The 26822-nt window shown below is 37.2% G+C and overlaps 1 protein-coding gene across 2 annotated transcripts in view; it reads right to left on the bottom strand.

Annotated features, from left to right (window-relative positions):
- Positions 1-1447: 1447 nt before the first annotated feature.
- The window catches only part of HNF4G (hepatocyte nuclear factor 4 gamma), a 108273-nt gene continuing 82898 nt past the window's right edge, over positions 1448-26822 (bottom strand). For both annotated transcript variants that reach the window (XM_066266348.1, XM_066266347.1), the window contains exons 3-10: positions 21067-21161; positions 16822-16928; positions 15179-15334; positions 12096-12183; positions 10435-10587; positions 10068-10304; positions 8992-9114; positions 1448-4521 (exon numbers count right to left, since the gene is read on the bottom strand). In XM_066266348.1, coding sequence (XP_066122445.1) covers positions 4400-4521; positions 8992-9114; positions 10068-10304; positions 10435-10587; positions 12096-12183; positions 15179-15334; positions 16822-16928; positions 21067-21161 — 1081 coding nt within the window. In that variant the 3' untranslated portion in view covers positions 1448-4399. The remainder of the gene's footprint in view (positions 4522-8991; positions 9115-10067; positions 10305-10434; positions 10588-12095; positions 12184-15178; positions 15335-16821; positions 16929-21066; positions 21162-26822) is intronic.

Raw genomic sequence — 26822 nt, 5'->3', positions numbered from 1 at the left:
CAGAGTGTGGAGAAAAGGGGAATGGTAAGAGGGAAGACTGTAGGTTTGCACTGAGCAATAAAGTCACAAACAGCAAGTACTGGCAAGGGTGTGGAGAAAATGGAACCCTCATGCATTGTTGGTGGGAATGCAGACTGGAATAGCCACTAAGGAAAGCAGTGTGAAGTTACCTCAAAAAATTAAAAGTGGCAGCACCTTATGACCCAGCAATTCCTCTTCTAGGAATATATCCAGAGAAACCTGAAACACTAGTTAAAAGGAATATACGCACCCCTGTGTTTGCTGCAGGATTAATTACAATAGCTGAGATATGAAAACAGCCCAGGTGCCTATCAGGAGACAAGTGGATAAAGAAGCCATGGCACGTTTACACAACGGAATACTACTCAGCTATAAAAAAAGAAAGAACACTTACCTTTTGCAACAACATGGATGAACCTGGAGATTATTATGCTAAGTGAAATAAGCCAGTCAGAGAAAGACAAATACCACATGATTTTGCTCATATATGGACTCTAATAAACAAAATCTAACAAAATAGAAACAGACTCATAGACACTGAGAACAGACCAACAGCTGTCAGAGGGGAATGGGGAAGAAATACTGGGTGAAAAAAGTGAAGAGATTAAGTAAAGAAAGAAAGCCCATAGACACGGACAACAGTGTGGGGATGACAGGAGAGAAAGGGGGTGGGGAAATAGAAGAGGGTAAAGGGGGATAAATGGAGATGGAAGGAAACTTGACTTGGGGTGGTGAATGCAATGTGCAATGTACAGATGATGTATTATAGAATAGTACACCCAAAACCTATGTAATTTTATAAACCAGTGGCACCCCAATAAATTCAATTAAAAAATAAATAAGATACCTTCGCTTCGAAGTATTGCCTTGACAATGCAAAGATTATGGGCTGGATTCCCAGTCAGGGCACATACAGGAATAGATTGACATTCCTATCTCTCTCTCCCTTTCTCTCTAGCTAAAATCAATTAATTAAATTTAATTAATTAATTAATTATACAAATTAAAAAAATTTAAATTACTGGTCTTTATAATTTAAGAAATTTTACAAAGAAGCGTTAAATATAAACAGAGTACCAAAAATGAAAACATTGAGTATAAAAATTTAATATGCCAAGTATACCTATACAATGTTGAAGCCAGCCAGGGTCATATAATTTCATTACTGTGTCAAAACTATGAAGCAAGTAAAACTATATAATTAATGTACAAATGTAAGGATTCACTCTTCAATTAGTGTCCAACTCTACGATTATTTGAAACTGTGATAATTAATTTTGCTATGGCCTCTAAACACTAGTATTATTAAATTCTATATGACTTTAACTAAATAAATATGAAAGATATTAGCATTATCTGCACAATTAGAAAACCACTTCTGAACAATAATGAAGCACCCCGTTTTCTTTTTTTTCTTTCAATTTTTATTTAGAAAGTTCAGTGAAACAACATGGTATCACAGTTTAGAAATATTTTAATCTCACTATAATTTAACATTTTAAAAATCTAGTAATTTTTGATTTTCAACAATAAAATTTATAAAAATAATTTTACATTTATAAAGTAAATCATTATTTCACAATAAATTATTTATTTTTATGACATGAAAAATGTCATATGCTGTATAAAAGCAATAACCTTATCAATATTTTGAAAATATCAGTTCCTTTCATCCAGTATTTTTGGCAGTTAAGTATACAAAAATATATTACAAATGCCCTGACCACAGTTTTTAAAACAAAATTTTTAGAAATAATTTCTAAAATATAGCTGTTTAGTAAATACATGCAGATAAGTTAAAGGGCTTACAAATACGAATTCATTTTATGTTTTGAAGTTTTTTTCAATACCTTCTAAGAGAACAACACAAAAAAGTAAGCAGAAATCTAAATGATATTTGTATTTATGAAAATCAAAAACAGGCCCTGGCCGGTTGGCTCAGTGGTAGAGCGTCGGCCTGGCGTGCAGAAGTCCCGGGCTTGATTCCCGGCCAGGGCACACAGGAGAAGCGCCCATCAGCTTCTCTACCCCTCCCCCTCTCCTTCCTCTCTGTCTTTCTCTTCCCCTCCCTAGCCAAGGCTCCGTTGGAGCAAAGATGGCCCGGGTGCTGGGGATGGCTCCTTGGCCTCTGCCCCAGGCACTAGAGTGGCTCTGGTCGCAACAGACGGACTCTCCGGAGGGGCAGAGCATCGCCCCTGGTGGGCGTGCCGGGTGGATCCCGGTCGGGCGCATGCGGGAGTCTGTCTGACTGTCCCTCCCCGTTTCCAGCTTTAGAAAAAAAAAATACAAAAAAAACCCCAAAAAAAACCCCCAAAAAAACCAATATGACATAGAGATACCAAAGTAAATTTTTAAAAAATGTAAGTTAAAGAAACTTTCCTTTTCTCTGACTTTCTCTCTCAAAATTTCACAGTTACACAGAAGTAGCAACTTTTGAAAGAATTTACTATTCTTCCCTGGACTGATGGCTCCACTAGTTAGAACATCATCCCAAACAAAGTTCAGGGGTTGCCGGTTTGATCCCTGGTCAGGGCACCTACAGGAACACATTGATGGTCCTGTCTCTCTCTCTCTCCCTTCCACTCTTGCTAAAATCAATCAATAAAAATTAAAAAAAAATTTATTGATTCTATTAAATGAATGATAGCTTCTGAGTAATCATTGTCTACTCTAAGAGTTTAATTTCACTTTTTAACACATTTGCTGAACCTTTTTATTTATAGGGTAAGTGGGGGTTATAAAATCATCATCTTAGAAATTTTTAAAGATCTTGAAAAACATCATGTAAATCAGTCTCTTACAGCTTGAGATACTTCTTTACATCATTGATAACTATTCAAACAGTTGTTCCCTGCATAGATAATAAATTATGTGTCTCAGAGAGAGAGAGACGGAGGGAAACGTGACGGAATCATAAAGCACCCCGTTATTATTTTAAATAAGCCCCAGCTTTAGATGATATCAGAGAGTTTAGGGCTCCACTGACCTGGAATCCTTAGCCCAAACAGAATTAGATGTTCAGCGTATCCCTGGGTTGCTAGATTTGTGAAAATCTGATAATCAGTGATGTGAATTTGTTTTTGTTTTCATGATAACCTATCTGGCATGTCTTTTATTCTCTTTAATTTGTTTAAAAGATTATCTTAGGGGTAAGGCTCCATTCAAAGTACAAAAGTGCTTTCTTATCAAGCTGCCGCTCACGGCGTACATGTGAATATGTAGCTAACATGAGGGATAGTATTGGAACAGCAGTCGATTGCATATATCTAAAAACAACAGCAAGAAGCTCCCATGTTTCCTCCCACACCAGAGATATATTTATTTTCATGAAACAGCCTGACCTGGGCTTTTATGTGGTACTCCTACTCTTTAGGTCTATAAACTTTGGTTACACATTACTTAAAACCTGTAGACTACAGGTTTCTTTATTTATAACAGAAAGATAATAATACTTCTTACAGCTTGGTTGTGAGGACTAAATAAGGCAACACCTGCATATTAGCTAGATGGCTAATGTGTCTCCCAATGTTAGTCTCCTAGCGTGGTTTTGGTTGGCACAAGGCTTTCTTCCTACCCTACCAGCCTCCCTGGAAACTAAATGTGGGCATATGCCAAGTTCTAGTCAATGGATGATGACTTAGATTAATTTAGGAGAGAGAAATAAATGTCTTTCTTGGTTGAGCCTAAATTTATCTGCCTTTAGGGATTATCTGCCTAAATTATCATCTTTTATCTGAACATACATGTTCACATACAATCAGATTTGCAAGAATATCCAGTCATCCTTGGAATGGCTATTTACCTTTTTCTAAACTTAAAATAGGCATTTGTAGCTGTGGGCTGGAAAGATGCTTCTTAGCCACGGAATACCCAAAAATGATCGTTCTTCAAAGACCCAGGTCCTAGTCTACAGTGAGACTGCTTTACTTCTCTCTCATTTGCAATTTTAACATTTATTAAAAACTTGGTTTGTTGTATATTAATCTGGGGTTTCTGATCTAACATTCTCAGTCAAAAAAGAACTGTTCGTTCTGTATAACATCACAGTGAAGCAATTATTTACAGATTTAAATTAACATTAAGGCAGCAAATGAAAGTCGTACACAAGATTCAGCTGTCGAACAGCGTGCTAAGGAAGCTGGAAAAACCGTATGACATGAACATACCAAAACTCAGACATACAGTGGTTGCCGCTGAAGGTTTCAGACAACAGCAACAATAAACAAAATGAGCATGAAAACAAGAAAATAGGTTACCATCTTACAACAGCACCATGGAGAAGCCTTGGCTAAGGGTTTGCCGAAAGCACTATCCTGAGATATTTCAAGACCAGTAATTTTTCACATTGATGCAGTGCTGCTCAGAAGTGAACACTTCCTCACAATTGCTTTTGTTTGGAGAGCGGCTGGTGGGAAATGACCGAGGCTTGGTTTGCAGCTATTTTGTATTGTTCTTGTCCTGAGCCTTGTGGTGGGGAAGGGAGTGGGGTTTCAGGAGTTGCTGAAAAAGAATCAGAGAATTGTGTGTGATGGCCACTGTCAACCTGACCCATCCTCCCACTATGTCCTGCATGACACCAATATGCATTATTTTACTTTGGAGGTATTCTTAAAGGATCATATATAAAGTAATGATTTATATAACAAAACAAAACAAAAACCATGCCCAGCTCACTGACATGCTCCTGGAGATGTACCCCTATCTTACTTACCTTGCCAAATAAATTTATATTGGATTAGATCACTCCTGAAAATCTTAAGAGTTCTTTTAAGGTGTTTACTGCCTTTCTTAACAGCATTTGTGAGCATTTGATTCTCTCACACACCCAGCATGAAAAAATATTAATAAAAGGAATTAACAAAATGCTAGTGTTTTTTTTTCAAATCTTAGATCACAAGTATTGTAAATTTTGCAATACTAATGCATATTAAATAAAATATATTTGGTTTGAATTCCACTAACTGAAACATATTAGATGACATACATAAAAATTAAAGGTAAGATAATTTTCAAGTATTTTGAAATCTATGTTGTATTTAAAGGCATCTGGAAAATACTGGCTTTGTCACTTCAATTATAATTGAGCTTTCAGTCACTTCCCCATCAACATAAAGAGCAAAGCTAGTAACTGGGGAAAAAAGTTACAATTTGAATACTTCATTGTCTAGAATAGTATTTCCTCCTATTGTAAACTTTATCATATTACAAAAGAATCTAGGACCTAGCCTATAATTTTAAAAACTTTAAGTATTTTAGTACTCAACAGTTATTATTATACCATATAGAATAGAAAATGTTTGATGATTAGATTAAAGCTTTGTAAATTTTACAGAATTTTTTTCTCCAAAAGTTTTTTTTAATTCTAAAAAAAATTCTATACAAAAATGAGTACAGTCCCTTTATTATTATTTTTTTGACAGAAACAGAGAGAGAATCAGAGAGAGTGACAGTCAGAGACACAAAGACAGGAAGGGAGAGAGATTAGAAGCATCAATTTTTTGTTGCGGAACCTTAGTTGTTCATTGATTGCTTTCTCATGTGTGCATTGACTGGGGGGCTTTAGCAGAGCAAGTGACCCCTTGCTCAAGCCAGCACCCTTGGACTTCAAACCAGGAACTGTTGGGCTCAAGCCAAGGACCATGGGCTCATGTCTATGATCCCACGCTCAAACCAGTGATCCTGTGTTCAAGCTGGTGGGCCCGTGCTCAGGCAAGTGACCTAGGGTTTTGAATCTGGGTCCTCTGCTTCCCAGTCTGATGCTCTATCCACTGTACCACCACCTGGTCAGGGTCACTTGTTTTTCTTTACTATAATAAACTTTGGTATTATTAAGTATGAATTAGCAATTACTTAGAAACAATAGTTTCAGGTAGTTAAATTCACAAAAGAATAAACAAATTGCTTTAAAAATTATTTATGGATATTTAGGATAGATCTGAAATTGCAGAAGCCGACTCTAAAAGACCAAGAAAAATGCACAAACTTATATTTTTGTGTGCATATGTGCTTAATATTTTGTTCTAGATAAAAAAGAAACTAAATGAGCACAAGCAAAAAAAAAAATAAAAGCAGAAACAAAAAACCACTTTCCTTTACAAGATTCTTATAAATGTTATGTTGAAAGAGAAAAAAATAAAAAATGTGATGATGGAATTCTAAAAAGATTAGGGTTAACAAACATGCTTTTAAGTTACCAGAAAACTAGCATTTAAAAAGTAAAGGATTCAACTGCCAGCAGAACTGTTAAACTTTCTTGTCGGTTGATGTCTATAATACCTAATGTGTTGTTAATGTGTTTGATTTTCTGAGTTTATGAATAACTGGTCTTTGAGAGACACAACCTCATGGTATTTTGGTGTAACAATGGGCTTGCCCCTCTCTGCTCTGGACAACCTATTACCTAAAAATGGCAACATCTCCTTTGCAAGGATGGTCCCAGAATAATATCTTTCAAGTACACTGTATCCGGCAGGTTAAATGTGCCACACTATTTCCAAAATTTGTATTTTTTTTCGAACAACTCCATTTTGGCTTCTGTCATATACTCAAAAAACCTTGTGTTTCAGACATAATATACATATATGTCTACCAATGCTTATCACTAAAGGGCAGACATGAGAACACACATTTTTTGTGGTCTCTTTTTCTCCTGCCATTAGATAGCAGTCACATGGTACTCACTAAACTGTTACTTTACATTGACCGTTTAGGCAAAACAACCTTGTACCTGGTCATTAATGGCTATTGTAAATTCAGTAGGTAATACAGGTATGTGTAATAATTACATCGTAATAACTAAAGGCATCTCGTTGAGGTAGCTGGCTTCATGTTCAGAGGCGATAGATCAAAGATAAAGCTGGGATTAATCAGTATAAATTCAGCAGCAATTAATTCTTAATATTTGGTCAAATAGGGATTTTTTTTTTAATCTCCTGGATAGCTTATAGAAATAGAATTTGTGTTAAATCTGCAATCATATGAGATTAACTTAGCCACTAGCAATCCCTAGTATTTATATAATCATTTTAGTTTCAAAGAATTTTCCCAGGCAGCCCTCACTGGGCACAATTCTGAGACACACAGATCTCAGTTATCACGGTTAATGGCACCGGTCCTGCCAAAGCATGGCTTAAGCTTCCGTTAGCATAGTAACTCACAATGAACTGTGAGTCCCACACACACACAACCATCACTGCTAGCACTTTGGTCTCAGGTAATTGCCTCAATAACAGATGTCTTGTGATCCATGACCAACCACATCATATCTTTCATTTCATCTGTATTTGATTCATATTGTAATATATTTTATTCACTTCACACACTGACAACAGTGTGTACTTGAGTTGCCTCCTTGTCTCCCAGTGATAAATCCATGTGACATTTTGAAAAAATATATCATTGAAAGAGAATCGGTCAAAAAAGATGAAAGTGCGGCAAAGAAACCAAACCGTGATGATCCTGGGACCAAAAATCAAATCTGACCTAAATGGAATTACAGAAGATAGCTGGCCGTGGGAATGTGGACACGACTGCTGTTTGAGTCCCTCCATGTGCAGCCAGGATCTTAGTGAAGGAACACTTGCCAGCACTCAGAATAAGTGAGGAGACTTGGTTGTGTGGTAAAAGACAAAGATGCCCTAGAGGAAATGAAACTGGCAAAAACACTCCATATTAAATGGATTCTCAGAGACATTTCAGGACACTGAAAATGCAAAGGATACATCACAGGCAATAATAGTCAATAGTGTAATAACTACATGTGGTGCCGGGTGGGGACTGGAAAAAATGGGAGGACACTTTGTAAAGTATATGACTGTCTAACCGCTATGCTGCACAACTGAAACAGGTACAAAATAGTAGTGTATGTAAACTGCAATTAAAAAAGCAAATAAACAACATGAGAGAAAAAAGGAAATGCAAAGGATCAAACGTTGGAAGCTGATCCAAACTTCTAAAAGAGTAACGTAGAAAAGATTCATCATGACATAGAAACGAGTTATAGGGAGAGGAAGTGAAAACACTGCTCAAACTATGATTCTTAATTTTTTTTTTTTACAAGGAAATCAAACACTTTAGTTCTCCATGTTTCTAATGTTTTCAATTGCGGGACACATAACAAATACTAGGATCACTGTATTTTTCAACTTCCCTACATCTCTTTTTTATTTATCTTATTTTTAAACTTCCCTGTGTTTCTATAATGTATAGTTAAGAATGTTCTTAATATTTTGACAAATATTTTTGTTTGTTTTAACTGAGGTATAATTCAGTGGTCCCCAAATATTTTTGGGTCACGGACCGGTTTAATGTCAGAAAATATTTTCACGGACCGGCCTTTAGGGTGGGATGGTTAAATGTATCACGTGACCCAGACAAGTGTCAAGAGTGAGTCTTAGATGAATGTAACAGAGGAATCTGGTCATTTTTTAAAAATAAAATATCGTTCAGACTTATAAATAAAACAGAAATAATGTAAGTTATTTATTCTTTCTCTGTGGACTGGTACCAAATGGCCCACGAACCGGTACCGGTCCACGGCCCGGGGGTTGGGGACCACTGGTATAATTGACATATAACACTACATGGCAAACATTTTTAAAGGTCACAAGTAGCCATCATTGTCCCACTGATTATTCAATTTCTTTGCATGGTTCTAGCTTACACAGTCATTCCTATGAACCTGCAGACCAGCAAAGATGTGTCTGCCTGTACATTCTTTTCGGCTCCCAAACCTATGATGTAGAAAGATTTAGGTGCTCATATCCCCATTTTTAGGGAATAAACTCATACCTAAGGAGAATAAGTGACATGCTGATTATCACAGTCTCCCACAGTTGAGTTCTGGAAGGGACATTGTACCCAAATCTTGCAGTTCCTGGTTACTAATAGATTCTTTCCCCCAACTCCCCCTTTTTCTTAGGTTGTTAAGTTTAAGACATATTGTGGTTAAAAAGGAGCCCAGATACTCACAGATCTGGTCTGTATGAACCAGTGTTGACATGGGGCCTAAAAGTATGGTTTGTCCAGTTAATGGATCTTGAGACAAATGTGGGTGCATTGGATGATGGAGATGGCTAACGTCATTGGAAGCACCTACAGAAGATAAAAAGATGGGTGCATTAGCGATATCTAATCAGAAATGGCAAGCTTACCTTGGAACAAATGTTCTGATTGACAGCTTGAATATTGCTATTTTTGCAAAGTGCTTTTTGGGAGTTCAAAAATAAATTAATAGAACCACTGCCATATTAAGGACAATGTCAGCTTTCAGTGTACATTGGCTAGATGAATGCTGTATCATATTATGTTGTATATTAATAATGGACCTTGTGTGCTGTTTCCTGGAATCATTAGGTTGGCTGCCTGTTGTTAAGGCAATTCCAAGAATCACTTACCTCAAGTTTATAGTATTCGGGATCACCCTAATAGCATAAACAACTTTTATTTCAGGAAGATATCATTAGGAACACATTAAGCACCAGAATAGTAAAAATAAAATAAAGTGATTTTATAAGGACATATTTAATCTAGGTCAGAACACAGAATAAATGCTTTCTTAACTTATTCCTGACTTTTACTGCAGGAACAAAATCTCATTTTCCTCTGCTCACTGTATCATGTCAATTAATTATTCTAGGAGCAAAGTGTCCATTTTTCAAGACATTTACCATAAATATGTATTTTAGTTTATGTTGCAATTCTGATCTTCTTGAGCTTTTTGGAGTAAAGGCACAAAAAATATATAATGTACTTCAAGGAGTATTAAAAATAAGAAATATATCTCTATTTTTCATATTCGAAGGACTTGAAAATTGAGGGTAGAGAGACTATGTGGAGCTAAATCTATTGCAATAATGAGAATTTCAACACGTTCACGTGTTTTGTCCCCATTCAATGGGTAATGCAGACTTTCTAAATGTAAAAATTAAAATGAAATAAAATAAAATTGAGTTCCTTATGTCTTGGACAGAAAAGTGTCAAACTTACTCTCTAAAGTGGATAGTGGAAATCTAACAGATCAACTAGGGATTCTCAAGTGGACTCACCACCCAGTAACATTTCCTGGAGGAGGTTGTCAATTTTCACCATTCCGAAAAGCTTAACAAACTGGATCTGCTCAATCATCTGCCAGGTGATGCTCTGCAGGGTGGGCAGCAGCAGCAGCAGCTCCCCGAACCGCCCGCGGGAGTCGTACTGCCGGTCGTTGATGTAGTCCTCCAGGCTCAGCTGCACTTGGAACCGCATGTTTTTAATCTTCACTGGGTCACTCAACCCTTTCGCATCTAATAAAGAAATAAAGAGGGCAGCCTAAGGGTGGGCTCTTTAACAGCACGTGACTGCAAATATTCCAATATCAAAAATACTTTTATTTTCAGTATAATTATTTTTTATAATGAGTCTTTGGAAACCAACCTGGATCAAAAAATACAATTGCCTTCAAACAAGCATATTCATTGTCATCAATCTGGATTTCCTGAAACGGTCGCACCAGTTCGTCTAGAACCCGGTTGGCCACACGGCTGATCTCGACTTCACAGCTGTTGCGCTGAATAATGTAGTTATTTCCTTGGGTGGGGGGAGAAAGATCATCATCATCCTCCCCCCAAAATAGTTAGATTAGATAGCATTACATTTTTACAAGCCAATGTTTTAAAAGACCTTCCCTTGCAGAAATAATAATAGTACTTCCTCTCTCAGTAGTGTTGTTAGAAAAACTTAAGGACATTTAAAGGATCAATAACATTGATAATATGATCACATGTATTTCAACAGCCTTCAGTCACTGGTGATAACACTAAAGTACAGGCTAATAAACAAGCTAATAATTGACAAGGGAGAAACAAAAGTATAATAATTAGCTTTCCGCTTTGTCAGTGATCTACTAGTGTCTTATTAATGAGCATAATACAAACCTAAAGAATCTTTCTGGCTTTACAGTGGATTAAAAACACTACTCCTTCGGTGGTGTAGGTATATGCAGATGTAACTACATTTGAGACATATTTTAACAATCCTAAGCAAGTATCCAGATCTATGAGAATGGTATTGTAGTGTCCTTTAAATGCAACAGAGTATTTAATACATAGATTGGAGAGCATTGTCTCCGCAGTCACATTATGTGGCTTAGAATCTGGCTCTATCACTCACTAACTTTGTGATCTTGGGTAAACTCTCTCTGCCTCCTGAAAAATGGGCTAAAAATAATAGTACCTATCCCTTAGGGTTATTGTGAAGATTAAATGAGATAGTACTGATATACATATAAAAAAGCACTTAGAGCAATGCATGTTATATAGTAAGTGCTTGATAAATATTATTATATTACTTTCAATTTATTCATATTTAAAGACAAAGTAGCTATCACATAAATAAACATTTTAGTTATTTCACAGAAGCTAAAGAGAGGTGGAGCTGATAAACATAGAAGGATCTTACATTAACTCTTTCAATAGTAAACCTAATATTATAAGTTCAGTAGGGTGGGGGGATAAGAACTTCATGAAGTAAAAGTTTTTCCCTTGTGTCCTACCCTCCCCACCCAGATTCTACTCTACCTGTCATCCTACTTCTGCCTCTTCTGGTGCAGAGATTAAACCATCAGAATTTTTCAGACTCTGTCACCAGATTTTTTTTAACTTAGAATTTTGTAGCATATGATGGGCAATGACACCATGGGAGATATATGCATTTATTAAAAATGTATTAAATATCATATATTACAGTCATTAAGTAGACACAGAGGAGTGTGAAACAACATTGAGACTCTATAAGTCACACAAATCCCTCATTCTTTGCCCTGATAGTTTAAACACACATCAAGATTCTGTTCATTGAGCAATAGCTTTCTCTTATTTTTAAATGTTAATTTACCATGAATATCTCCGTGCACTCTGAATTTCCCTGTAATCAAAGCCAGGAAAATTGAACCTGAGCGAGGATAGGATCACTTAAATCCAATTTGTAAAGTGTGAGCACCATCTGTCAGTGCCCATGAATGCTGGGTACATATAGACTAGCTCCTATGAAGGAATGAAGCATGCATAAAGTCTTCTTAGACTAAAAAAAAAACTCACCCAGAAGCAGAATATCTTTGTACATCATGGATCTCTTTGTAGCCCCCAGCAGTAAATGCTCCCCTGCATGCGCTCTCAGAAGGGCCACCTTAATGAAAAATCCCAAGTTGAATAATTATTATAAAATATGATGATTAAAATATGGTATCATTGAGCCTTATTAACTTAGAGTTCTTTAAGCCTGAAACATTTTTGTTTGTTTGTTTGTTTGTTTGTTTGTTTTAACAAACTATAATATTTATAGGTCATTGCTATCATTAAGCCTTATATTTTTCTATTTTAGAATTTCATAGAGTTTTACTTTACAAAATTTCTAAAACTTAAAAGTCATTACAGTGTCAGCAAACAAACAAATAAAAAGGCCTAACAGAACAATTAAGTGTTTTGGCATGAAATTAAATCAAACAAAGCAGAGTTCAAATTCTGGCTTGGCCACATACCACCTCTTTGAACTTGGGTAAGCCAATCATTTAGGTATGGGATTCATTTGTTTTCTTCTACCAAGTAGAGACAGTGATTAAACTTCCAGACTGTAGACATGAGGACCAAATGAGAAAATATGTGCACAACACAAACTCTTACACATAATAAGCTGAATAAACAAGAGCAAAGTGAAGACCTGTGACCTAGCAAAATGAGAACGGAGAGTGTGGGTTCTAATGTGCTCAAGACTGGACCTACAACTCTTCCCTAAGCTGTCAACTGAGCTGCGAGCATGGACTCAATTACCTGCTGGAAATTGCCAGCAGAGATTATAGGAAGTGTGTCAAATCTAATATTATATATACTTCAAAGTAATGCTTCTCTTTTCCAACGCCTTCATCATCATCCAATGTGCTTGTTTACGACAAAAGTAAGATTATTCCCTAATGGCCCAGCAAATCCTATACCACCCCAGCCCAAACCTTTGGCACTCGTCCCCTGGCCCCTACAGTATACTCCACGGACCTAACAGGTATTCATGCTTCCTTCCTGGTTCCTCCATCCTAAGTCTTTCTTGACATAGCTTCCAAGATGCTACTTATAAAATAATAATCACTTAATATCACCCCTCTGCTGAAAACTCTTCTCTGTCATCTGATTGTTTTTAGAATAACATCAAACTGTTCACCCACGGCCTCACAGGTAACAGCCCAATGCTTTGTCTCCCAGGTATGACTCTGGTTTCCCCTGCAACATCCCTGGCTGGCATTCCTCCAGGCCCATCACTTCTGTTCACTGCAGGGTCTCTGACTGTGCAGTCCCTATACCCAGAATGCCTTCTCCTCGATCTTGGTATGATCAACCCCTTGTCATTCAGGTCTCAAGAATAATCCTCTCTGACCCTCAGTTTAAAGTATCTGTTACCACTTCAGCCCCAGCCATTGTTCAACAATTCATCCCACTTCATTTTATAGAATGTCTCTCCACCTAGAATTGACTTACTCATCACCTGTTGTTTTTTTATTGTCTGTCTCTCCCAAATAGAATGTAAACTTTATGAAACTAGTGGTGCCATCTAAATTTTTACTGCCAAAGACTTAACACTTCCTAAAACTGAACAGCAGTCCTAATAAATATTTTTGGATGAATTTATTGAGTTAAACTGATTTTGAGCTCAGTTTTAAAAACTGTCAAGTGGAGATTATAAAACTTATGACACAGAGCTCCTGAGAGCACTAAGGAAAATCATCCAATGTATAATGCAACTGCTCACTCCCCAGTGCCTTTGTTATTATATGTCTATAATGGCAAAAGTAACCCATGGCTGTTAATGTTATATTGTTAATATTAAAGTCTGAGTTAGTAAACAAAAACTGTTTTTGGAAGGTTCCTGGAATTCATTTTTCCAATTTAAAAATCAGTATCTCCATATTTAAGTCAGCAACTTTTAAAGAGGAGCGATAATAAACATATAAAACTGATAAATAACATAACCAACTTATATGGCATGGGGTGAGACAAGTAGGTTTTAGCAATTTAGCATTATTCACCCTGAAATAATCTTCTGAGCCGAGCTATCTTTATGATATGTCAATAACCATGACTCATAACAGGAAGGCAGTTACAGAACATTTTGAGAAGGATTTCAGATTTCACAGGATATACATAATTTTGTCACCAAGTGAAATGCTCTTCTAGTAATGTAGCTAAACTTCCTGTGATCACTTTTTCTCTTGTTTTGTAAATATTTTGTCCTTCTTTGCTTTTTTTTTAAACAACTGCACCTTTCCCATTTATTGTTTCTTTGTTTTTGTATAGCCATGGTAAACAACACTGTCAGAGGAGGTAAAGATATACACTAGGTATAACACATATCATGGTTTATTCAGTGTGCAGGAATGAGAAATTTTCAAATTATCTGCATCTACAAGAGAGTATACGCTATTTAGATGGAAGAGTTCAAAATGAATCTGAAACTAATAATATAATCTTCATAAGCTAATTAAGAATCAATTCTAGACTAAGAATTAAAATGTCTTCATATATATATATGACAAAATATGGCAATATATGTTCATTATATCTGAATTGTCTCTACTTCTCTGTAGATGTCAGAGCATGATTCTAAACACTTTTTGCCAGACCTATAATTTTTATATAGTAATGCTAGACAAACACTGACAATATACAAGGCAAAAATTTATATATTCATTACACAAAGTGCCCACAAAGATGCCAACATGACCTGCATGGTTTCTATCCAGGAGTAGCATGGCATTTTTGAGAAATTTCACAGGCACCTGCAGTAAACACCCAGACACAAGAGTGTACCACTTGCCTCCCAGACATCAGCTCTGCTAAGCCTTGGTCTCACAATGGCAGTCACTTGCAATCTGTCTTTTTAAACTTTAAGAGGGAAGAACTCTGTGTCTTGCTCAACTTCATCCCATCAACAGTTACAAAAGACCTAACATAGGAGTTAAGCCATTGTGCTTCTTGGTAGAACAAGGAGGAAAATGAATAAGAAAAACCAATCTTTTTCTCATCAGATAATTTCACCTTTGTCAAATATGGTAGATTTATTACAATTAAGAGAACACAAACACTGGGCAAAGTTCAAAAAAAAATTTTAAAGTATCTAGAATTTCTTTAATGTTTACCTGGTCATCCAGTGGTAACTCACAGAAGGCAGGGATATATTTGGCCCATTCCACCAAGACCAAGAGCTGCTGTTTCATGGATTCACAGACATCGCCAATGCTTGCAATTTTCTTAATATTTATGTCTGTGCTTGCACCAGGGCTTGAGGCTGAAATCTGGCATGACCAAGAACATTACAGCAATTTGTCATTTAAAATAATATGTAACCAATACGCTTATTTTTTTTGATGACTGTAACAAGTAAACACCATTCAAGTGACACTATCATTGTCAGAGTATCTTGAAATATACTAAATATTTTAAAATTGAGATATAAAATACCTTTCAGAACAAGTTAAATTGAAAACATCCCCTGTAGCACAAGCTGTGGGAGACTATCTTATTCTGCTGGCCACATCTATAGAATTAGTTACTCAGCTTTTGGGGAGTTTCATAATTCAAAATGACAATACAAAGAAATAACAGAGTATTTACATGAAATATGCTTTGTGATTTTTTTTTAAATGAAACAGTGAACTTTCCATTAAAAAAGTTCATCTTGTATTTGTTGAAAATGTTTCCAGTCATAAAGTTTACCAAACTTGGGGGAAACGCATCCAAATAAAATCAAGAAACCAACCTTTGACTTAGAAACATTCAAAAGGTTAACCCAGAATGATAATTTTTAAAGCTATATATAATTTTGAACTATATTAAAATGAGTGGTGTTTACATGCCGTTCTGCTGAAGAAATCGCTTTCTAAAAATTCTTCCAAACTTTTTTGAAACTTTTGGATTAGCGTGTGTACATGTTTTCTGTAGTGTAGGTGTACTTCCTCACACGTCCCCTTCCAACCATTCTCTAAACACTTGATAGGACCATCAAGTAATTGTCAAGAAATGATGAGGTTAACCTAATGATATTACCCTTGGGTTATCAAAAACGAATGTATTTGCACTGACTCATTATGGGACTGGATTAATAGTTAGCTATTTCATCATTTGCTTTATAATAGAAAAATATTACTCACATTTCTAATAGGAGCAATGCTAAAATAAACTGTCTTCAAAGGGTTTTTTTTATTCTTAAGTAATTCATATTTATGTATAGAACTAGTAATCTATATTTTTAAACTTTGGAACTGATATTCTCATTCTAGAAACTTAAATTTTCTCATGTGTTTTTTTATTTAATTCTGGCTCTCCCTTTAAATTCCTGATTCCAAAGCAGGTGCCAGCATGAACTCTTGAGTCCAAAAGTCACTTGCAAGGAAGGAAGTTCTGATGATAGGTCTCAACCCAACTCCCCCAAAGCTGTGATAACTGATTTTACACATTCAATCACTAAAACAAGATACCGCCCCTAGGGCACTGTGCTATGCGTTAAGTATTTTAAATAAACCTTATAAGTAAATGGTGTTTTTTTCTCCAATATTACCCTTGAAATTCATTTCATCGTCCAATTTCATAAACAGGAACTTGTCCAGGAAAAGTCAAAGTGTAGTTTTACAGTCTGCCTAATAGTTTCAAAGTAAAACTTTTAAATTTGCATATGTGTGATAATGAGCACATCTGAAAGAACTTAGATGAGGTTAGCATTATGCCTCAACAGCCAAATTTGACTCTACTGCGCGGGGTGGGACGCAGGCTGCAGCCGGGGTACCTGGCGAGAGCGAAGTTCCGCTTGGGCCAGCGTGTTGATGGAGGGGATGTTGCTGCCGTCGAAAGTGCTTCTTCGGGTGCTGATTCTGTCACGCTCATTTTGCACGGCTAGGGAAGAAAAACCACAGTGTTTCCTGCTCGGTGCTCTTCCAGGTGGGTCACAAAATAAAGTATAAAATGTGAGAAGAGACATTTCTAATAAGACCTGGAGTTGGGGAGCGGTCTGACTGAAGATACTTTATTTTCATTCTGTATGACTTTTAAAAGCTGAAAGAACCAGGCTTGTCAGTTGAGCTCATAAAATATTGCCTTTTGGGACTTCATGATGGCATGAGCGTTAGAAAGTGTTGGGTCAGCCAGTTTAGCCACGCTGTATTTCAGCAAGATGGTTCTCCAGTCTCTTAAAGTTATTAAAACTGTAAGATAACTGCAGGAAGAGTATCTCCTATGAGGTTGACCGGGTCAAAGATAAGAGTGTATTTATTCACTGTTGGAAGATATGAGTGATAGAGTTTGAAACTTCCATTTTCTTATTCCTCTAAACTGCCAGCAAAAACAGAAAGTAAATTTATTTCACTTATGCTGATTTTAAGATTGCAATCTTATGATCACTCGTGAAACAATGTTTGGGGAAAGTTTGCAATCATTAGTCAAAAAAAAGGTGCAGTAAGTAGGGGTCTCTCCTGAGAGGACAGAGGTTGGAAATTCAGCATTTGGGAAAGGTGAAGAAATCTCCCTTATTAAATAAAAGGCTCTTAAAACAAAGCTAGATTAACTCCCCGCCCCCAGAAAGGGCAGAAAGAATAATGTGCATTCCCAAATTCCTTTTTTAAATATAAGAAAGAGTCAGAAGGGGATTAACTTGTGTATTTGTCATGTAAAAAATAATGTAAGTCAAAGTTGGATTTTAAAATTTAGGAGGTAAATTATCTCTGTTAACCAAAAAACAATAAAAACAAGTCTTGTAGCCCCTAAATTATTTAAGTTAATGCTCTGTTCTGCTGGAAAGATAGAACAATGAGCTGTCAGATTTTTTTTAATGCAGTTATTCCTTTATTTAAAAAATTCTCTAATTCCTATGCCCAAATCTACTATTTACCCAAATGTACTATTAACTATCAACTCATTAATTTGGAAGAGAAAATACCAAACTTTTGCCTTTACAGGTGAATAGTCTTTAAGTTGGTGTGGATCATTAATATTTTATTTAAAAATAATATTTACGCCTGACCTGTGGTGGCACAGTGGATAAAGCGTCAACCTGGAAACACTGAGGCTGCCAGTTCAAAAAACCCTGGGCTTGCCTGGTCAAGGCACATATGGGAGTTGATGCTACTTGTTCCTCTCCCCCTCTCTCTCTTTCTCTCTCTCTCCCCTCTCTATAATGAATAAAGTCTTTAAAAAATAATAATAATATTTACTAGTAGCTTTCTCTCCCTCTCCTTTTATTTTTTCAAAAATTGTTATTGATTTTCAGCCTATGCTAATAAAATATATTATAAAGATAAAAATTGAAATGTAAACTATATGCTTTTATTAATTCAGCTTACATGATCAATCTTTAAAAAAAAATGCTAGCCTGACCTGTGGTGGCGTAGTGGATAAAGCGTCAACCTGGAAACGCTGAGGTTGCTGGTTCAAAACCCTGGGCTTGCCTGGTCAAGGCACATATGGCGAGTTGATGCTTCCTGCTCCTCCCCCCTTCTCTCTCTCTCTCTCTCTCTCTCTCTCTCTCTCTAATGAATAAATAAAATTTAAAAAAAATAAAAAAATAAAAAAAATAAAAAAAAATGCTAAAAAATACTGAGAACATTTGTAACCTTCCTACTGCTATCATCTTTGACATAAAACCATGTTTATATACTTTTCCATCTTAATCAAAGCTTGATACAATGCTATTACTGTAAATAAGAGAAATATAACTACTCTAGAACCCAAAATTTACTTTCTAATTTAGTTAGAAAAAAACTAATGTATTATTCTATGACTAATAGAAGATATAATTTCCCTATTTTTGAAAATAATTCAAATAACAAAGGGTAAAACTCTTACAGGAAATACAGGATGGTGATTTGCAAGTAGAGATGGGTGAAAATGATTGGCAAAGTACATAATTAATCCCATACACTTCCAAATAAGCCATTAGACATAAGTCATTTTTAAATAAAGAAGTATCGCCTGACCAGGTGGTGGCGCAGTGGATAGAGCGTCGGACTGGGATGCAGAAGGACCCAGGTTCGAGACCCCGAGGTCGCCAGCTTGAGCGCCGGCTCATCTGGCTTGAGCAAAGAGCTCACCAGCTTGGACCCAAGGTCACTGGCTCCAGCAGGGGGTTACTCAGTCTGCTGAAGGCCCATGGTCAAGGCACATGTGAGAAAGCAATCAATGAACAACTAAGAAGTCGCAACGCGCAACGAGAAACTGATGATTGATGCTTCTCATCTCTCTCCGTTCCTGTTTGTCTGTCCCTGTCTATCCCTCTCTCTGACTCACTCTCTGTCTCTGTAAAATAAATAAATAAATAAATAAAACTTATTTTTAAATAAAGAAGTATCTCTCTTTTAATTTTATGAACTTTCTTTTACCTTCACTTTTTTTGAGACTAGCAACCTGAATGAAACTAATAGAATTTTTGTCTCTTTAAAAAATCAAGTGACAAGAAAAATAATAGGTACATTCAAGATAGGTTTGGTACACCTGACATTTCTAAAGAATCGTGATGTGATTTTAATTTAATTTCTTTATAGTTTTTGAAATAGTTGTGAAAAATATCTCTGTGTATGACAGGCATAATAAGCACATGAAAAAACTGATAAGTATAAAATCTTATAGTGACTATTCCCTGGTCAATACTTAAACGTGTTCAAAACCTTTCTACATTAACCATATTTAGATTGTAGGATAATATAATCAGATTATTTAATATGTACAAAATGAAATTAATTTACACTAAAATAGAGTATCTAGTCTATGTCTCTGTCCCTCAGTAAAATAAGCTCCCTGAGGGGGAGGAATATGCTATTACATTAACTACTGAAACCTCGTCACCCAGAACAGGGTTTGGAAAGTAGCAGTGCTAAATATAAGTTAAATAAATAAATTAGTGCATGCAAAGGCAAATGTTCAATTAATGTTTTTTGTTGTTGTTTTATTCCTTCTTTTCCACATTAGTGGAGGGGAGATAGAGAGACAGACCCCCACAAGTGCCCCAACCGGGATCTACCCACACCCCTCATCTGAGGCTAATGCCGGAATCAAATGAGCTATCCTCAGCACCCAGGGAGGGGGGGAACCAATGGAGCCACTGGCTGTGGGAGAGAAAGAGAGAGAGAAGGGGCAGAGGGAGGAGAAAAGAAGCAGATGGCCACTTCTCATGTGTGCTCTGACACGGACTTGAACCTGAGACATCTACATGCCAGACCAGTGCTCTACCATTTAGCCAACTAGCCAAGGCCCAGTTAAAGTTTACAAAATAAAAATATTCGATCTTATTGACAATAAAAATGTGTTGAAAAATACAGTTGTAGTTTTAACCTATCAATAGATTTTGCCATTTATCTTTGGAACTGGATATGGTAATGTTATCTAGACAACAATTTTGCTGCCAGGTATAACAGAGTAGTAAAGAGAATGGTATCTGCGAACAGTCATTAGATAAAGACTGGGTGTTGGTGTCCTTGCATAAATTCTTAAATTCAAGAAACCACAGATTCTTCATTAAGAAAAATCAGAACTCATGTGGAAAGGTTATTATGATTAAAAGAATGCGTGTATGGCCCTGGCCGGTTGGCTCAGCGGTAGAGCGTCGGCCTGGCGTGCGGGGGGACCCAGGTTCGATTCCCGGCCAGGGCACATAGGAGAAGTGCCCATTTGCTTCTCCACCCCGCCTCCTTCCTCTCTGTCTCTCTCTTCCCCTCCCGCAGCCAAGGCTCCATTGGAGCAAGGATGGCCCGGGCACTGGGGATGGCTCCTTGGCCTCTGCCCCAGGCGCTAGAGTGGCTCTGGTCATGGCAGAGCGACACCCCGGAGGGGCAGGGCATCGCCTCCTGGTGGGCAGAGCTTCGCCCCTGGTGGGCGTGCCGGGTGGATCCCGGTCGGGCGCATGCGGGAGTTTGTCTGGCTGTCTCTCCCCGTTTCCAGCTTCAGAAAAATACAAAAAAAAAAAAAAAAAAAAAAAAAAAAAAAGAATGCATGTATAATGTTTTCCATCAGTAATGTTAAATATCATTATTATGTTATACATTACCTTCTTTTTTCATTCCTGCTCTAAAACACTTTCTTAATCGACAGTATCTACATTGATTCCTTTTGTCCTTGTCAACAACACATTGCCGACTGAATCTATAAGATAAAAAATAAATGTTATTAGTTTCGCATCAAATTATTTATGAAAAAAGCAAATAAACAGCCAAATAGACTTTAAATAAGTATGGCCAAATTTGGCCCAATAGAAAGACTGTATAAGAACAATTAACTATGACTTTTTTCCAGATATTGTGAACATTTGTAACCTTCTTACTATTATTGTTTTCAACCTATATCCACAAACAGCACATACTGGGAAATACAAGCCTCACCTCTCATACATTCTTTATAATAAAATAAAACTGACTAGTATCTCACTTTTGGTATGTGTGCATGGCCATTTCTATTATGAGTTATGAAAACCAAACCTAGGTCCTGGCCGGTTGGCTCGGTGGTAGAGCATCGGCCTGGTGTGCGGAAGTCTCGGGTTCGATTCCCGGCCAGGGCACACAGGAGAGGCACCCATCTGCTTCTCTACCCCTCCTCCTCTCCTTCCTCTCTGTCTCTCTCTTCCCCCCCTGCAGCCGAGGCTCCATTGGAGCAAAAAGATGGCCTGGGCACTGGGGATGGCTCCTTGGCCTCTGCCCCAGGTGCTAGAGTGGCTCTGGTTGCAACAGAGCGATGCCCCAGATGGGCAGAGCATCGCCCCCTCATGGGCGTGCTGGGTGGATCCCGGTCGGGCGCATGCGGGAGTCTGTCTGACTGCCTCCCCATTTCCAGCTTGAGAAAAAAAAAAAGAAAACCAAACCTAGTATAAAAATCTTTGGCATATAAATTTAATTGTTTGTTGTTAAATAATTTTGGTGTAATGAAGACTATATCAGAACTTCATGCTTTTCTCATTGTAAATATTCTTCGATTAATTTTAAATGTGCCTCACATTCCATTAAAGTTTACTCTAAATACCAAATTATATGTCACAAGGCAGAGAGAACTGCTTTGAGTATCATCTCTACCCAATTAAGTGCCACCTCACCCCCCCAAAAAAATGTCTAGTCTGAGAAAAAACAAAACAGGCAATGCAAGTGTTGATGAGAATGTGGGAAAATGGGAACCATCACACTTTGCTGGTTGGAATATAAAACACTGCAGCTACTCAGGAAGAAAGTTTGGTGGGTTTTTAAAAAAGTTAAACATAGAGTAACATATGATCCTGCAATTCCACTCCTAGATATCTACCCAAGAGAAATAAAACCATATGTTTACACAAATACTTATGTACAAGTGTCCAAAACAGTTTGATTCATGATTGCCAAAAGATGGGGACAACCCAAATGCCCATCAGTTGATGACTAGGTACATAAAATGTGGTTTCCCACACAACAGATATCAGAGATAACAATTACCAGGACTAGAGTACTGATACATGCTACAACACGTATGAACCTTGCAAACACTATTCTAAATGAAAGAAGTCAGAACCCAAAAGGCCACATATTGTGTAATTTCACTTATATCAAATGTCCAGAGGAGGCAAATCTGTAGACACAGGAATTAGACTAGTATCTGCCTCACGTTGGTGGGAGGAATTTGGCAGGGAAGGACAGTGACTGCTAAAGAGTATGAGGTCTCTCTACAGAGTGCCAAAACTGTTCTAAATTAATTGTAGTGATAGCTCCAACTCTGTGGACATACTAAACAACTGAATTGTACACTTGAAGAGAAAAAAGTAGCATCTCTGGAACTGGACTTGTGCTCCATTCCCAGGCCCACCATTCCCTCACAATAGGACTTGGTGATGTCTGAACAACCCCTCCTCCACAGGTAATTCATAACTGTAAGGTAGAGAGGACTTGTCATAAAAGATTGTTATGTGAATGTACTTTGGGACAAATATTAATCATAGAACAAGCAATTACATTTCTTCAAAACGCTGGCCTAAAGTTACCCATATCTATACCCCTAATTATTTGTAGTTAATTATTAAAGGTAAGAATAAAAGAATATATGTTGTGACCTATATAAACAGCTATTTCTTTCAAAAATATAAATGGCCACTTAAAAGTGAGTGAATATAAAGCCTGTTATTGATAAATTGAGCTGGAAGAAAGGCATATTTTCTGGGTTAGGAAAAAAACATTGTTCATTTGGGAATGCATGGTGGAGGAGCAGATTACCAATAAACACAGCAGGAGAACACATTCAATTAACATTGAATTAATGTGAAAAATGGAATAAACCTACATTGTAAGATCCTGGTGTAGAGATTAAGTAGAGGAATATTATCTATCTTCTCCATTCAAGGAAACTACAACCTATTAGGTACACATACAGATTTACAATAACCAAAATAAATAACATAATGTAAGAAGTATTGAGACGGTAATTTAAAGGGCTTTGAAAGGGAATGTCCAACTTCAGTGTGATGGAACAATTAGAGTGGAAATGAAATTAGCAAATCTAAGATACGGAAAAATTTGAGACCAGAAAAATGTGAGCTTAAAAAAAACCCATTATGATCCTAAACTTACATGAATATAATAACTGTTTTCCAGGCCCTGGCCAGTTGGCTCAGTGGTAGAGCGTCGGCCTGGTGTGCAGAAGTCCCGGGTTCAATTCCCGGCCAGGGCACACAGGAGAAGCGCCCATCTGCTTCTCCACCCCTCCCCCTCTCCTTCCTCTCTGTCTCTCTCTTCCCCTCCCGCAGCTGAGGCTCCATTGGAGCAAAAGATGGCCTGGGCGCTGGGGATGGCTCCTTGGCCCCTGCCCCAGGCGCTAGAGTGGCTCTGGTCATGACAGAGCGACGCCCCAGATGGGCAGAGCATCGTCCCCTGGTGGGCGTGCCAGGTGGATCCTGGTCGGGCGCATGCGGGAGTCTGTCTGACTGCCTCCCCGTTTCCAGCTTCAGAAAAATACAAAAAATAAAATAAAAAATAACTGTTTTCCAAATGAAAAACTGTAGTATTTGCTTGAGAGCAAAGTATGTAAAAAAAAAGAAAAAGAAGGCTAAGGTGATAGCAATACTCATGATGGGAAGGTGTGAGTCAACTCTACATGGTGATGAAATATTTTTTAAGTTTCCAAAAGTTGCTACAGGAACACTCCTTCCGTACTTTTCTCATACAAGAAGGGTAGAAATCTTGAAAGTCCCTTGGGCTGATAGTTTTTGATTTTTAAAAGTTTATGATGGATTTCTTTATTTGGATTGTTATTTTTCATATATATGTATTTCACCTTTAACAGAACACATTGCTCAAAACAGTATTGCTTACATGTTATTTTTGCATTTCTTTTAGTGGATAATTTTGAAATCTACCTGGACTACTTTTGAACTTTGTAGTTTTGATGCATATAAAAGCAAGATGCACCTAAATATTTTTTATTTACCAGAAAGGTTTTAAAGTGAATGATTTACAATTTTTTACCTACCAAACTCTCCTAGAAAAAACTACTACAGACTACTAGTTAGATATTTGGGGAGTTATACATATATTAACTTTTCCGCACATCTAGAAACTAAACGTCATCCTATTAGAAAAGAATCTAACTTCCTCCCAGGTGTAATGTACATTCAAGAACTGTCATTCTGAACACTCAGTGTGGAAAAATCTAACTCTAAATTGTGTTATGATGTTGACTAGATATTAAGAAAGAAAAACCAGTCTACTAGAAATGTAGGACACATACAGTACAGTTGAATAAGTTTTAGATAAAACATTGGCATAATTGTGGCATGAGAAGAACATTTAAAATTTTAGGACTGTAAATATAATTTCATTTGTTAACATCAAAAAGCTACCAAAGTCATCCACACTTTTATAATTTTGTTTTAGAAGACTCAAGATATAATGATACTAAAAAAAATCAATATTCAGGAAAGGATACAAATTGTGAAACAATTTAAATACAGATTTACACATGTGTATTGGTGTGTTAACATGTGGTAAAACAATAAAGAAATACAAGGAAAAGACAGAAAATTTCAGACAATAGTCACCTCTGGGAGAGAGGTGATAAAGAGAACGTGATAAAGGAGGTGTCTGTCCACTGGGTTCCAACCATATTGGTCTGAGTTGAATAAGTATGTGATTTCTTTTTTTAATTAAGTGAGAAGCAGGGAAGCAGAAAGACAGACTCCCCACATGCACCCCGACCAGCATCCACCCAGTAAGCCCTTTACTGGGGTGATGCTCTGCCCATCTGGGGCTGCTGCTTCGTTGCTTGGCAACTGAGCTATTTTAGCACCTGAGGTAAAGTGATGGAGCCATACTCAGCACCTGGGGCCAACTTTTGCTCTAACTATTCGAGCCATGGCTGCGGGAGGGGGTGAAGGAGAGAGAGAGAGCAAGAGAAGAGGAGGGGTGGAGAAACAGATGGTCGCTTCTCCTATGTGCCCTGACTGGGAATCAAACATGGGACTTCCACACGCTGGGCCAACGCTCTACCCCTGAGCCAGCCGATCAGGGCAAGTATGTGGGTTTTTAAATATACATTCATAAGTCTGAATATTTCATAAAAAAGAACCACTTCTGTGAATGCATCCTGCATACTTACCCACACACCCTCTTTCTTAATGTAGCTTATAGACTGTGTTCTCAGAGTGACAGAAATTGCATACCCTTCTTGTATGTCATTTTGAAACAACTCTACATATCAATGTTTCTGAGGTTTTGGGGTATATACCAAGTAGAGGGATTGCTGGGTCATAAGGTAGTTCTATTTGCAGTTTTTTGAGGAACCACCATACTTTCCTCCATAATGGTTGTACTACTTTACAGTCCCACCAACAGTGGATGAGAGTTCCCTTTTCTCCGCAGCCTCTCCAACATTTGCTATTACCCGTCTTGTTGATAATAGCTAATCTAACAGGGGTGAGGTGGTATCTCATTGTAGTTTTGATTTGCATTTCTCTAATAACTAATGAAGCTGAGCATCTTTTCATATATCTGTTGGCCATTTGTATCTCTTCCTGGGAGAAGTGTCTGTTCATGTCCTCTTCCCATTTTTTTATTGGATTGTTTGTTTGTTTGTTGTTGAGTTTTATGAGTTCTTTGTAAATTTTGGATATTAGGCCCTTATCTGAGCTTGCTGAGCAAAACCTTTTTATTCTGATGTAGTCCCATTCATTTATCTTTGCCTTCACTTCTCTTGCCATTGGAGTCAAGTTCATAAAATGTTCTTTAAAACCCAGGTCCATGAGTTTAGTACTTATGTCTTCTTCTATGTACTTTATTGTTTCAGGTCTTATATTTAGGTCTTTGATCCATTTTGAATTAATTTTAGTACACGGGGACAGGCTGTAGTCGAGTTCATTGCAGCACTGTTCACAGTGGCCAAGACATGGAAACAACCAAAAAACCCTTCAATAGAAGACTGGATAAAGAAGATGTGGCACATATACACTATGGAATACTACTCAGCCATAAGAAATGATGACATCAGATCATTTACAGCAAAATGGTGGGATCTTGATCATTATACAGAGTGAAATAAGTAAATCAGAAAAAAACAAGAACTACATGATTCCATACATTGGTGGAACATAAAAACGAGACTAAGAGACATGGACAAGAGTGTGGTGGTTACCAGGGGTGGGGAGAGGGAGGACATAGGAAGGAGGGAGGGAGAGAGTTAGGGGGAGGGGGAGGGGCACAGAGAACTAGATAGAGAGTGACGGAGGACAATCTGACTATGGGCGAGGGGTATGCAACATAATTTAATGACAAGATAACCTAGACATGTTTTCTTTGAATATAT

This window comes from Saccopteryx bilineata, chromosome 3 (genome assembly GCF_036850765.1).
Source record: "Saccopteryx bilineata isolate mSacBil1 chromosome 3, mSacBil1_pri_phased_curated, whole genome shotgun sequence".
NCBI lineage: Eukaryota > Metazoa > Chordata > Mammalia > Chiroptera > Emballonuridae > Saccopteryx > Saccopteryx bilineata.
Note: the sequence above shows the minus strand (reverse complement) of the source record. Positions and strands in the feature narration are given on the sequence as shown.